The 13386-nt window shown below is 44.4% G+C and overlaps 1 protein-coding gene across 4 annotated transcripts in view; it reads left to right on the top strand.

The window, feature by feature from the left end:
• WBP1L (WW domain binding protein 1 like) overlaps positions 1-13386 on the top strand; it is a 73975-nt gene that overhangs the window by 33850 nt on the left and 26739 nt on the right. Inside the window, exons 1-2 of one of the 4 annotated variants that reach the window (XM_064144480.1) lie at positions 10794-11007; positions 12807-13018. The exons of 1 other annotated variant lie outside the window; for it this stretch is intronic. Coding sequence is in view for 2 of the 3 variants with exons in the window: in XM_064144481.1 (XP_064000551.1) it covers positions 10968-11007 (40 nt within the window). In the remaining variant the exon portion in view is untranslated. Of the gene's footprint in view, positions 1-10792; positions 11008-12806; positions 13019-13386 lie in introns of those variants that run through there. 2 more of the 4 variants (XM_064144479.1, XM_064144481.1) reach the window with 2 other exon arrangements.

Genomic DNA, 13386 nt, shown 5'->3' with positions numbered 1-13386 from the left:
ATGGAATATAGCATGCTTATTCGTGCAAGTGGAGAGCATTACCCGTATTCCTAAGGGGGGAAATCCTACAGATACCATGAGAGTGGTGGAGACAGTGGGGTGTGGAAGGTGTCTGCCCTTGGAATGGCAAAACCGCTTGGTCTGCAGGTACGTTGCTGAAATTTAGAAGCTGGCTGTGATTCCAGGTGCCAGCAGTGCTTTTAATGCTGAAGCAAAGTGCGAACTGCGTAATGCCATGGCCGATGCTGAAACACGACACCGGGACATGGCTTCCTTTCAGCTGCCTGTTCCTTACATAACTGCTGGCTGTCCCAGGGTGGCCTCCAGATGAGTTGAGCCCAACAGGAAATATTTGGGTAACCGGTGGCAGTTCTAGGAGGCATGGAAAGAATAACGATTAGTTGTATTTAGAGTCCAACAGTTGTAATATTTCAAACAACTTTTTGGCACTCTCCCCCTTTTATGGTTAGGGAAAATAGCTGCAGAGAGGGAAAATGAACCAGAATGGAGAAGCAGGTGATGGGAGGCTTTGAGTTTTTTGCCCAGTAAGCTTGGATTGAACCAGCTTTATTTGTACCTGGGAACTTTTATCTGTGAGCTCTGTGCTTTTTGTAGATCATGCTTTCTGAGGGCTGTCCTGTTGGAGCTTTCCCCTCCACCTGGCAGAGCAACAAAGTGTGTGGTCTTTTGGGGAGCATTTCTTGTCTTCCTGGTAAAGATGTGGGCCAAAACAGAACTAGTACTACAACAGATTCAGCTTTAAGGTCTTGGCATGTCTGGCTGTTTCACAGACTGGGTAAACTGAGCTTGAAACTACATTTAACCATAGTCTATATTGGTTTGTTTATTTCTTATTTTTGATTACACATTTCAAAATAGAGATGAGTTCATGTTTTTCTTCCAAGTACTTGCAGATCTTAAGTAACACAATAATTCAAATTAGAAAAGACAAGCTTGTGTTTAAGGTGAGTTTCCAAGTTAGGAAAGACAGGCTTGTGTTTAAGATGAGTTTTCTGAAGTGGTTTTTCCTTCAGGTTGCAGTCTTTAACCATAGACATTAAGATCTGGTAGCTCTCTTAGAGCTTCTCCTAGTAATTTAAAAATTATGTCTTTAGCACTGTTGTGCTCTGATCTTTTAAATGGTTGTGGTATTGAGCTCTTTTAATACTTAAGCTTGTGTCTTCCTTTACGTCTTTGCCTTGGCTGCATGAAGATCTATGTATATGATCTTTAGTGCTCTTCGTTTTGAAAAAGGAGAAGCCTCCCTATCTTCCTGCCACTCAGACCATGCCATGTGGAAGGCCTTTCCTCATGTATGTGCCAGGCTTTTGTCACAAACTCTAAGCCTCAGCCTATCTGTAGCAGCTGAGATGAGGTTACTTTCTGCTAGGTAAGAGAAATACTGTAAACTTGTAGCTACTACACAACCCATTGGCTTAATTGGCAGACATTTAATTTTGGGAGTACCATACTGTGATCCAGGTGTATTTTCTAAGAGGAGGAAGACTGGCTTAAACCGTTTGTTTGTGATTTGTGTTCTGCAAGCCCAGTGTGTGATAGGTTAGGAGCTTCCGCCACCCTCACTACTGAAATTCACTAGACCATCTCAGATGGTTTGGAAGTAAGATGTGGCTCTATTTACAGCAAAGCAAAATGTACAAGCATATATACACAATGTATGTACAAGTATTTACAATCATTTACAAATCAGAAATGATACAGAAATCCAGACTCCTCCTGGACAAAGAAACTGCCCAGAAGTGCTCAAAGACTCTTTCTCTTTCTCTTTCTTCTCAAGCAGAAACCAAAACAACCAGCAAAGCGTATTTGTTTTCTGGTTAGCCAAGGTTGGTGGAAGATATGAAAGCCGAGTGAAGGAGAAGTGAAAGGAAGCAGTGTCCCAGAACAAAGACAGACAAATTGTTTACATTTTGTTGTCTTACCCTTTTCAGCAAACCAATGAATGATACAGACTTCATCATTACTTTCTTTTCACAATCAGTGGTCTATCTTTTCTCATTACAATATTCCACTTAGCCTCTAACCAGCACACAGTGCAACCCAGAACCCACCTATTGGTGGGATTTAGGTGCCACAGCAAGGCCTGGAGTGTAAAGTCCAGGGACTATAGTAAGGAAAGCGTTTGAGGCTCTACATGTATAGGACAGTTTAAGGATATTTCCTTGCCTTAGCATATGCCTTATTGATTATTGAACCATAATCTGCAGCAGGGTACTCAGAAGGAGGCAGCTGCTTAAGGCTCTTTTTTTTCCCCACTTATTTTCCCCTAAAGGATTTCCCATGAAATCTGCTTGAATTGAGTATGGGCCATATGGAAGGGGCTCTGCTGGAGACAGAAACTTCTTTAGTAAAAGAACCTGTTTCATGTGGAATGTGATGAAGAACAAAGCTGCTGGGTTTCTGGGGGCTTTTCTAGATTTGTTTGACATGTAAACTTAAGCTTAGGAAAGACCAGAGAACTTCAGAAAGATCTGACAAGGCCATATTCATAACAGATCCCCCCGCAAAGTCTTAGATGATGAGAAAAGCATTTTAACCAACTGTCTACCTCCTGTCACAGTAACTAACTGCACCCTTCCTGAAGAAAGAGCTGAGCATCTTTGCATGGTCGGATGCCCGTTTGACGCCACTGTGTGTGAACAAGTTGTGGGGTTTAGGTTTGTAAGGAAAGGAGCAGAGTTTAACATCAAAATACTTGCAGGGGTAGCTCCACTTCAAATTACATAGATCTGTATGTGTGTGTGATTACCTAGGACATGTGCTGTCTATTTCACATCTCTGTGGGTGTTCCCTCCAGTCAACATGCCTGTGCTGCCTCTGTGAGACTGGATTTTATCTCACAGTAGCTTTTCATGGAGTGGTACTGGGAAAGTGCAAAAGAGGCAAAAGGTCATGACCTTTCCTGTTTTTTTTTTCTTGCTTGTGGTGATCTGATGCGATTTGGCTTATCCCCGACCCTCTTTTCCTGCTCCAGACTTCTCTCTTAGGTATATCTTGATGGTGAAATGCCATGTAACCACCCTTATCTTCAGTGGGTTCTGTGGTAGGAGTTTTGTAAAAAACACATTTGCAGGTTGAAAGTCCTGCCCAACCTCCAGTGAGACTTGGTCCTGCATAGTTTGACCCGTCAGTGTCAATGCAGCATCCCAGATAATTGCTCAATGTATGTAAGTTTCCTTCTTTTCAAGGACCTGTAAGTTAAGACTCTCTGCTGTATAACTGACAGTTGCCCTAAACTCTGATGAAAAAATCATCTGGAACAAAAAAAAAATCACTATCCCACAACATTTAGAGGCAACAGAAGACTAAAGAAGATCATCTTAAAATCCATGCTACTGACCCCAACACTAGAGCTGTTAGCTTTGGCAAATCCTGTGTTGGCAATAAAGCCAGCTGCCATTTTGGCATCGAGACAGACAGACTTGGCGTCAGCCCCTCTGGCACCAAAAAAACGCTTCGTGGGAGCTGGCACCAACACTGTGAAACAAGGGTAAGGCCCAAGGGAAATGCCAAGCAGACATGAGATGAGCACTAAAAATAGTGAGCTGCTGTCATTTGGAGAGAAAACAAATAGCACTTCTAAGAGTAGGGCATCTGAGATCTTCATCAAGGTTGTGCTGGTAAGCAGCTTTGGGACAATGCTGTCTCCTTTGGTGATGTGACCAAAGGACACACACAGGCTGTATTTTTGGTACCCACATGGTGCAGGACTCTGAAACTAGAACAGACGCTTACCGTCTTGATTCCACATTTGGGAGATCCTGTTACTGTCTACAGGCTCTGCCTTCTTCCCTGTCTGGAGCAGATCGTCTGCTCTTGAGCTGTTGCCAAAGGTCTTATTTGCATACATAGGCCTAAGGAGAGGAGAACAAGAGAGCCAAAAAGCAAGTAGCCAGGCTAATGGCCCTATGCCACCCCAAACACACTAGCCCTCCTGGAGACACTTTTGTCAGATGTATAACAGCTGAATTTCTCCCTCCCGCCTCCTCCCCCCTGCCAGCAGACTCAGAGAAAGACGAGCAGTCTTTCCAGTGACTTCACTACCCACTCCAGACTAAAATTGAAGTCTGACATCGGTGCCCAACACCTGGGAATGCTGAAGGGGCATAGCCAACGCTGTCACCACTGAAACAGTTAACATTGCTTCTCAGTAGGGCAGTTTTGACTCTGCTTCAGTGCTGAAGGACTTTTAAGCTTTTTAAAGTGTCTGGGCTTGAATGGCAGGCCTGGGTACTGAAACAGTGGTCATACAAAATAGATGATGCAAATAGTCTTTGGCATCACAGTTGCACTGGCTTGGCTACAACTCTGCTGCTGTGAAGAAAAACGTGCTGGCACTGTGGCTATCATTTTTCTCCTCCTTGGGTTAAAAAGCACTGGGAAGTGGCATCACTGAGGGATGGAAATTTCATGCTACACTTAGCAAAAACTATTTTGGTCATGGAGAAGGAGCCTGGACTTTTCATTGCCACCACTCTCCCATCAGCTAAACAGCAGATTGGGTAGGACTGTCTGGAACAGCCTGGATGAGGTCTCTCTTGTCTTCTCTTTCAAATGGATATTTGAGAGAACTCCCCTTGGGTATCTCCTCCATATCCACACTTTGCCTGTTCCCTGCTCTTTCTTGAGTGCCCTTTTTATGATAGCTTAATACAGAAAGCTGCTTCAGAGGGAGGGATTACTTGCAGTACAAAAATGCAAAGGACTGTGCTTTACCATATGAAAAGTGAAGGTGAAAAATGCCCACATATCACTACTGGAGCTCTCTGCAACACTAAGCCTGTTCTGAAGTGTGCAGTCTCTTCCTACCTGGTTAACCAGTTACTTGGACACAGAGACAGATGACAGCAGTGAGGTTGAAATGTGCTGTCTATATTTGCTTATCTTCACTTAGCAAGATGCAGAAGTTCCCTGCACTTTTAAGCCACTGAGCGGACAGAAGTGGTGAAAGGCCGCAGGGAAGAGGGACCTGCCTAAGGACAGATCCCGAGCGCCGTGAGCCCTTGTGCTTCATTGCACATTAGAATGTATTGATCCATCAGACTGGTTGCAGCAGTGACTTACAAGCCAGTTCCACCATGCACAGTGTCTTCCTGCAGCTCTTTAACAAACGGGAGATGTCAGTGACTTAGATGTCCTTGTTTTGTGGTTGAACTGCATGCAGATTGAGAGACCCACTTTGCCCCACTCCTAAATAATACAGTAGTACTAGACACAAAGGATCTGAAATGTTTGGGATCTTGTGCCCCCCTAAGCAAGAGAGTAGATACTCCAGGTCCTGTAGGTACCGAGTACTCCTCTGCTCTGCCCTAGTGAGACCTCACCTGGAATATTGCATCCTGTTCTGGGCTCCCCAGTTCAAGAGGGACAAGAATCATCTTAAGAAAGGTCCAACAGAGGGCTACAAGGATGATTAAGGGACTGGAGCACTGCCTTGTGAGGAGAGGCTGAGAGACCTGGGTTTTTTTAGTCAGGAGAGGAGAAGACTGAGAGGTGTTTTAATAAATGGTTATAAATGTCTGAGGGCTGAGTGTGAAGGAGGAAGGGACAGCCACTTCTCATTTGTGACCTGTGATAGGGTAATGGGCAATGGATGTAAACTACAGCACACGAAGTTCCACCTCAGCATGAGGAAGTACTTCATTATTATAAGGATTACAGAGCACTGGAACAAGCTTCCCAGAGAGGTTGTAGATTCTCCTTCTCTGGAGAATTGCAAGACCTGTCTGGATGTGTTCCTGTGTGACCTGAGCTAGATTCTATGGTCCTGCTCTGGCAAGGGGCTTGGACTTGATCTCTGGAGGTCCCTTCTAACTCCTAACATCCTGTGATCCTGTGAAATTACCAGACTCACCTCTTCTGTTGGTTCTCTGGAATCTGTTTCAGACCTTCTTTGTAAGCAGTGCCAATGCAACTTGTTACATGAATCCAGGACACCTGGTCCTCATATCAGAAAGTTATAATTTTCTTGCATTGGTAATGTTAGGTGGGGAAGTGGCCCTTCACTCTTCAGGAACTGAAAAATAGGTAGGTTTTTGTGAGAAGGTGGCCAGCCAGAAATGGTTTCCAGGCAGATTTAGCATTGTATCACTATTCCAGCATTGGTGGAATGCCTTATGCTGGGTTTGATAACAAATGAGTTGCTGTCAAGACAGACAGAACTTGGTTGTTCCTGGTTGTTGTCTTATTCTAAATAAACAGTGATCTGCTTTTATGCCTTTCTATACATTTCTTTCCTCCCTTCTTTTTCCCCCCTTTATTTCAAAAGTCATCTCCAAGATGAGGAAAGATAAAGTAACCCCAATTCATGTTGCTTCTTTCACACTGTGTTGGTAGCCTGATGTGGCAAACATGGGCTCGTCCATGCCCAGACATGTTTGCCTGCTCCCCCTCCTTCTGTGTTGAGGAAGCAACCTTGGGAGGGCAGGGCAAAAGCCCTGGCTTTGCCTAATGTTGTGGGGCTTGGCAAAGTGCCATTCCAATTGGCCAATCGATGTCCAGTGCCCCACTAGTCGCAGGCTGGGTATTGATAAAAGGGATGAGCAGGTAGCACGAGGCTGCTACTGCCTCATTTTGCATCCCAAATTTTCCTAGAGAGCTTACCAGGAACAGGCTCCAAACACCTGCACACAGTCACCTTTCATTAGCCCCCACTGTGCTGAGACTGTGCACACCTCAAGACATCTTGCCTGCCCCTGAAAGTCTTCCTGCTAAGACTACAAGTACTGGAGACACACAGAGGAGCTGGGGAGGAGGTCAGGGATTGTCTGCCTCCTTTCCAGAAGCCTGGGAGAGACCATGTCTCAGCGGCCAATCAGACAGAGTCCTACATGCTTTGGCTACTGTCTGATTTATAATTTTGTGAGTAAATACTTAAAAGCCCCTTCCAGTATAATATTTGTGTTTGCCACTTTAAGAAGTAAGTGATCTAGTTTTGCCTGTGCCCTGCGTGTATAAATTTCCAACCTGTGCATTGTTTTGAACCTGTGAATAAGTTTCTGGCAAGTTTTAATGATAATAAACAGTTTTCATAGTTATTAACAACCATCGCCTGGATATCAAAATTAATACAGATTATTAATTTTGCATAATCCTTCACACACACTTTGAGTGCCTGGCAGACTTGCATAGTTCTAGTACCCAAGGCTGTGGGCTGACTAGTGAAAATGGATAGCCAATGCTGCTGTTACCAGTGTGGAAATAACAGAGTGCACTGGGGCAAATTGAAGAGTCATTAGATAAAATTGTTCCAACTTTATGGTTAGTCTCTATATATAGCTGCAGAACCATGGCATTAAAGTTTTAATTGAGGGGGTATTGCATACCACCCATATATACTGCTCAAAACCTCTGCCTGCCAAAGATTCTAATAACGGAGCAACTGAGTGTAGCCTTGTTCTTCAGCTTCAAGTTTTGTTCAAATTGTGTTCTTGTAACTTCTTGTAAAGGTTAAACTGTCTCCTCTGGGGAGTATCAAAATGAGTATTGTATCATGCTGGGTTACTAAATCTACTTGCGAGCATCTCCCATCTAACATGGAAAGCAACTTATGAAGTAGCCCAAAGAACTTCCACCATCAACTTGAGTTGTGTGGTAATATCTGCAGTCACAAGGCACAGTGTGTTGGGCTTACGAAGATGTCAAGCAGTATCCTTTGCTGGACATAGTACTTGGGACAGATGGCATGTTCAGGAGAGCAGTGACACAGACTAATAAAGCATAGAGGTCTTTTATTCTCTTTTTCAAAAGAAAATTGCTCACTATTAGCCTGTACTGGGATCTACACTGATGTGTCAAAAGAGGAGGGTTGGTGGTTGCCTAAACAAGCACATTTTTGGAATAACACAAATCCCATAATCTGTCCTGACCTTACCTCTGACTGTTCAGAGTCCTCAAGAGATTGATCTGCAGAGAAACTGTAAAAACTTGTGTTTGGTCTGTTCATTATATCTCGGATGGACACACTCTTGTGCCATAGATTGTCGTAGATATTAAACTCCACAATCATATAAAGTGAGGTCTGTGCTGAGACTGCCTTGCTTTCAATGAAGTGATTAGCATTTCAGCTCTGGTTTCCCCCACGCAGAGAGCAGTAGAAAATTAGAAAGTTTTGGAAATGGACAATGAGCAGTTGAAGGCTTTGGGCAAAGATTTTACATTAAGAGGTTAGAGAAGATTGATACCTTTTATAAAAGGGTAGCTAACAGGTACAGAGTAATGAATAGGTGAGAAGATGGATGTGGACTTCTGTTCCCACCTGCTAATAATATGAAAGTCAGATTAGAAGGTGGTGAACTCACTCTTGATGAAAGGAATGATTTGTTCACAACCACTGTCTTCAAAACTCATTGCCACAAGACAAAGCATTGGGGCAAGAACTTATGCTTTAAAAAAAGAAAAAAGAAAGAGGAGGGTATGAAATCATACTGCTTGGAATATCCAAAGCAGTTGCAACAATGAGAAGAACTTCAGGTGTTTTGAAAAGGCTCTATTGATTAGAGTGTTATAAGGGTATAAGTGACTCATTCCTCATTCTTCTTTTTCTTTTTGGTGCCCTTCAGGGCGTTTTAAAAGTCACCTACACCAGAGTTTGCAGAGTGTGTTGATGGCTGCTGCCACTCAGAGACCGAAGGAGAGAGTGGCTGCTGCTGCTGTAGCAAATGTGCTAGTGCCTGCTTGCAAACCATCCTTTGGTTTTTTATGTCTGTCTTTCCAGGATTGCTAAATTCACACGTAAATTAGGATGCTTTTGCTTTTCTACTAAGTTACTGCCTTTGATAGTCCTTCACAACTTGTCTCAGATCTGGTGTGATGCTTTGCTTTTTGAGTACTGAGGGAGAGGCGGGTGGTTAAAGTTAGATTCCTTCCGACAGTAGGGATTTAGAAATTGCTGCATTGGCTCAGCCCAGGGCTCTGCCTAGTCCAGGGCCCTGGATAGCAACAGCCAAAATCTGGTATTTCAAAGGACAGCATGAGGCCACAGAACAGATTACTAAAACAAGAAAGCTGCCCTTTTATATCACTGGTGTTTCTCCATAGAATTGGAAAAGCAAAGGTTGTGAGTTTGTTTGATGCAAGAGTACAAAGGCTGGAAAACCCTGCTGCTTGGCTGATGCTGGTTAATGCTGATCTTTTGTATCCTTCAGGAAGTGATTTGTGTGCCTGTTTTCTCTTAGGAAAAACAGAGATGTGCTTACCTTAAACAGCAAGTTTACATGGTGACTGTGAGCTGATGTAAAAATAAGTAATATTTGTGTGTAGTCTTGCAGACTAATTGTATAGGGGATACCCCCAGTGGGGTTATAGTTTGGGAAACAACTCCAGGCTGGGATGGGCTGGAAGGAAACAGCAGCAGTGGTCACTGAGAGGTTTTGGCATATGGGAAGTGGATGTCTTTTTCTGACACTGCTGCAAGCTGTCTGGCTGATGGGGGGGCTCTGTTCAGACTGGGGGTTTTTGCTGTTTTTTTTCCCTCTGCTATTGCAAATTATAATTTGTGAGAATTACATGTGGTTTCTTTCTCTGTCTCTTCTAAAGTCCTGGAATTATTGCTAAAACTGCTACTAAAAAAAGGGATTCAGTGAACTTTCTGTGGAAAAGAAAACCGTATTCTTTCCCTCATCAAATATTTTGATGTGTGGAGCTCCAAGAAGTCAAAAGCAAGGGGAGTTGTGTCTCTGTCACACGTCTATGGAGCTGCTGCTGGGCAACGCGGGAGTGGCAGTGGTGTCCTAGTAGTCCCTCGTCCTGTCCAGTGTCCCCCCTTCCCGACAGACGAGAACAGCTGCTGATTAAAGAGAAGCACAAAAAAAAAAGACGTTGCTGAACTTTCAAAGTGGAGGTAAAAAAGGGAGTTAAATTTAGATTACCTTCTGCAGTGTCATCTCCTACACTGCTGTGGAACTTGCTGTACTCCTTGCTTGGGAGAGGACAAACAAGACATGCCATCCTGGACACCAGATGATAAATTTGTTTATAAGGCTTAATTGCCCCTTGGCATGAAAATGTGAAATGAGCTCAAGCAGAATAAGAAACCTTCTGTCAGGGCAAGTCGCATTTTCCTTGCAGAGGGGTGGATTTAAAATGTCTTCTCACCTGTCTGATGCCGGAGAGGCCCAGTCCTGCTTCTAATGAAATCAGGAGAGTTGTTACCCTATCTTCAGTGGGATGGTTGTTATTTGGAGGGGCAGAGGGCTGAACAGTGCTGTAACAGTTGCTCATTAAAAATGGAGCTGCGGTGGTAGGCAGGAGGAGGTGTGGAAGTGCTTTGGATCTGCGAAGGCTTTATCCAGTTTCCCAGGATCTGGAGGTACTTTGGAGAAACCGTGGCGGTTGCTCTTAGGGCTCTAGTGCTGTTTGGCAAGCAGCTTCGAACTTAGCTTTCTCCTCAAAAATAGATTAAATGTCTGGTTTTTTTGCTTAGTGAGATTTAATCACTGCTGAGGAGCTGTCGGCTGCTGGCAGCGTTTTTAATAGACTCCTCTCCACTTGCCACAGCCGGTTCTCAGGGAAGCGGCTGCCGCTGCCGCCGCCGCTCGCCCTCCGCTCAGTGTCAGGGGCCCGCATGGGCACCGCTGCCCAGCAGCACGCAGCTCCCATTTGCAGCCAGCTGCCTGGTGTTACCCAGCAGCTGTCTTAAGGTTCAGGGCTGCCTTTTTTTTTTTTTTTTTTTTTTTCCTTCAGAACTGCCCGACCTGATGTCATTTCCCTCTTGCAAACACCCCGGCTGGGCTGTGTCTGAGATATGTCACGGGGAGTGGGAGGAGGAGGAGGAGGAGGGGGAGCCAGCGAGTGCGTGCAGTGTCCCAGGACCCTGTTTACTTAGCATTCCCAGCCGAGGAAGCCCTGGTTTAAATAGGATCGGAGGAGCAGGCTGCCCACAGCAGAGGAGGAAATGGTCGCTGTGAGGCTTTAAATTCCTACCTTCCCATGCGCTGGTGCGGAGGATGAGCCTGCAGAATGCCTTTCCTCCTGGGTCTCAGACAGGTAACCGGCTTCGGTGCACTGGGAGCTGTTCGCTCAGGTGGAGGATGTGACTGATTGCTTTTACTTTTGTTCCCCCCTCCCCTCCCAGCGAGATGATTTCTGCCTTTCCCAAAATGGAACCGTACAAGCAGCGCTTCCCCACCCGTGATGTTTGATCGGGGCTGACGGCGGTGTGAGAGCCCTGCGTTATTAGCCAGGAAGGAGCAGACCTGCAAGCCGGGGGGAGGAAAGAGACTCTCTTGTTGTTGCAGGCTTTGCGGCAGGGTGGCTCTTTGTGTCCTGGCCCTCTGCAGTTTTTTGTTCGGTTGAGTTTGCAAGCGTACTTTCCACAGTCCTTAACGTGAAATTGCTTTTGTGTGACTTAAAAACACTGCCAAACTTTGAACCCTGTTCTTGTGCGGGCAGCGTTTTAAAGTGTTAAAACTGGAGGGGGGGATTATTTATTTTAAGAGAGACATTTTATCATTTCGGTGACCTTTGTCAGAGGAAAGTAGCAATATGCTATGACTCCCCAGCCTGGTGTCTTTTTAGATGTTCTGGGAGCGTTTCAGCTTGAAGGAGAAACTGGGGATAATTTAATAGCTGGTAATGTTGGGTGGAATGAGAAACAGTAGCAACTGCCCAGCTGCTCCCCACTGGAGGAGGTGCCAACTATGTGTTCCTAGGCTGGGGGAGAGCAAACCCTTTTTTTGGTCTGCGAGGCACGTCTGTAGGGTAATCTAACTGTAAACTCTTCTCAGCACTGCTGGGAACTGTAACACGGTAAATAGGTATTGCGTTGTATCAGTGCTGCTTTCAGTTTCTCATTTAAATCTCAATATTCAAGACCTAACTGTAGCATGCTTTAAATTATCTACTTTCAGTTGTTTAGAAACGAAGGCAAAAGGATTTAAACGCGCTGCTGAGTAAACAGTGCTGTCTCTTTTTTCTTATCAGTTCAGGTTTGGGTGAAATTAGCTTGCCCCGCCCCCAGCTGAAAACAGTTTTACATAAGAAACTACCTCTAGCACAATGACCTTCTGTAATTGAACGCAATAGCTATAATAATAGTTCACTTCTTAGCACTCAGGGCAAAGAGATGTCTCCCCAAACCCCTCAAACTGAATCAAGCAGGCAAATTTGGCCTCAAAGGCTGAATGGCTTTGGGGTAACTCTCAACTTGCAGCTAGGCAGCTGGCTTAGACGTTGAGATTGCTGGAGTGTTGTGGGGTCCTGTTCCTAAATTAATCTTTTTGGTTTAGAGTGGGGTTTTTGGGGATAGTTGAGGTGCTGCATAAGGGTTTAAAAGCAGAAGTTAAGTGTAATTTGGCTTCTTTTGTTCAAACTGCAAATATCTGGTTAGTAGGATGGATGGTACTTTTTACTTCTGCCTGTAACTGTTAGGTGTTGATACAGAGGTATTTACAGAAAACAGAAGAAAGGTGTTGCCTCAAGAATACAAGAGCAGAGCTCTTGAGTATTGTTATCCACTGATGAAGTATGTAGTGGGAAAGAGCTGCTTGTGAAGCTGCTTGAACTTTTCATAGTTTTAATAATTTTAAGACTTAAAAAGTCTAAATATTTGCAGTTGTGTCTTGTATGAAGATGCTTTCCAGAAATATCTTCTGCCGCTTCTAAAACAGGGTGGAAAAAGGGTTGTTAGTGAACAGTGGTATTTAATTAGAAGTCTGTGAGGAATTCAGGAACGTCTGGCCGGCTCTATTGTCTCTTGTGTTTGCACTCTGATTGTCTGGGATGTCCTTAGCTGCTGCTGTTCCCGTTCAATAGAAGGGGTGCTGATCCTGGGCTTCACCTCACAGGCACAAGAAAGAGATCCCGAATGGGGTGCCCTCTTCGTGGGCTGTCTGACATGGACAAAATGATTGTAGAGAGAGCCTGAACTCCCTGCGACCGGCACTGTCTCTGCTCACTGCTGCACTGCACAGAACAACTGGTTCTCCTCTGGATTTTGTCTTCCACCGGGTCCCAAAGAAGTGCACTGCAGCATGGCAGATGGACTGATGAACATGTGGTAAAAAAAAAAGGGTGTTTGGTTTGAGATGTTTGTTTTTTATTGCTCCAGGGATGATGTTTAAATGCCTAAAAAGCTAGATCAGCTCTATTTGACATCAGTGCAATGTGGGTGTTTAAAGCTCCTGACCGGGAAACATGATTGCAGAGGATCTCAGCTTTCAGTTTCAAGTCAGCGTTTCCTCTCACAGTTGCAGGTGGAGGCGTGGATATATTCATGTACTTCACCACATAAATGTAAACAAAAATGTTAAAAGCTTAAAATGTTGAGTTCCTAACTTTTTCAGTTTTAATTTTAACTGCTCAGGGTTTTCAGTGTTGTAAACTAGTGGTTTAAAACAACAAAATGCAAGACAGCCTCCTTAAAGC

This window comes from Pogoniulus pusillus, chromosome 6 (assembly GCF_015220805.1).
Source record: "Pogoniulus pusillus isolate bPogPus1 chromosome 6, bPogPus1.pri, whole genome shotgun sequence".
Lineage (NCBI taxonomy): Eukaryota > Metazoa > Chordata > Aves > Piciformes > Lybiidae > Pogoniulus > Pogoniulus pusillus.
Note: the sequence above shows the minus strand (reverse complement) of the source record. Positions and strands in the feature narration are given on the sequence as shown.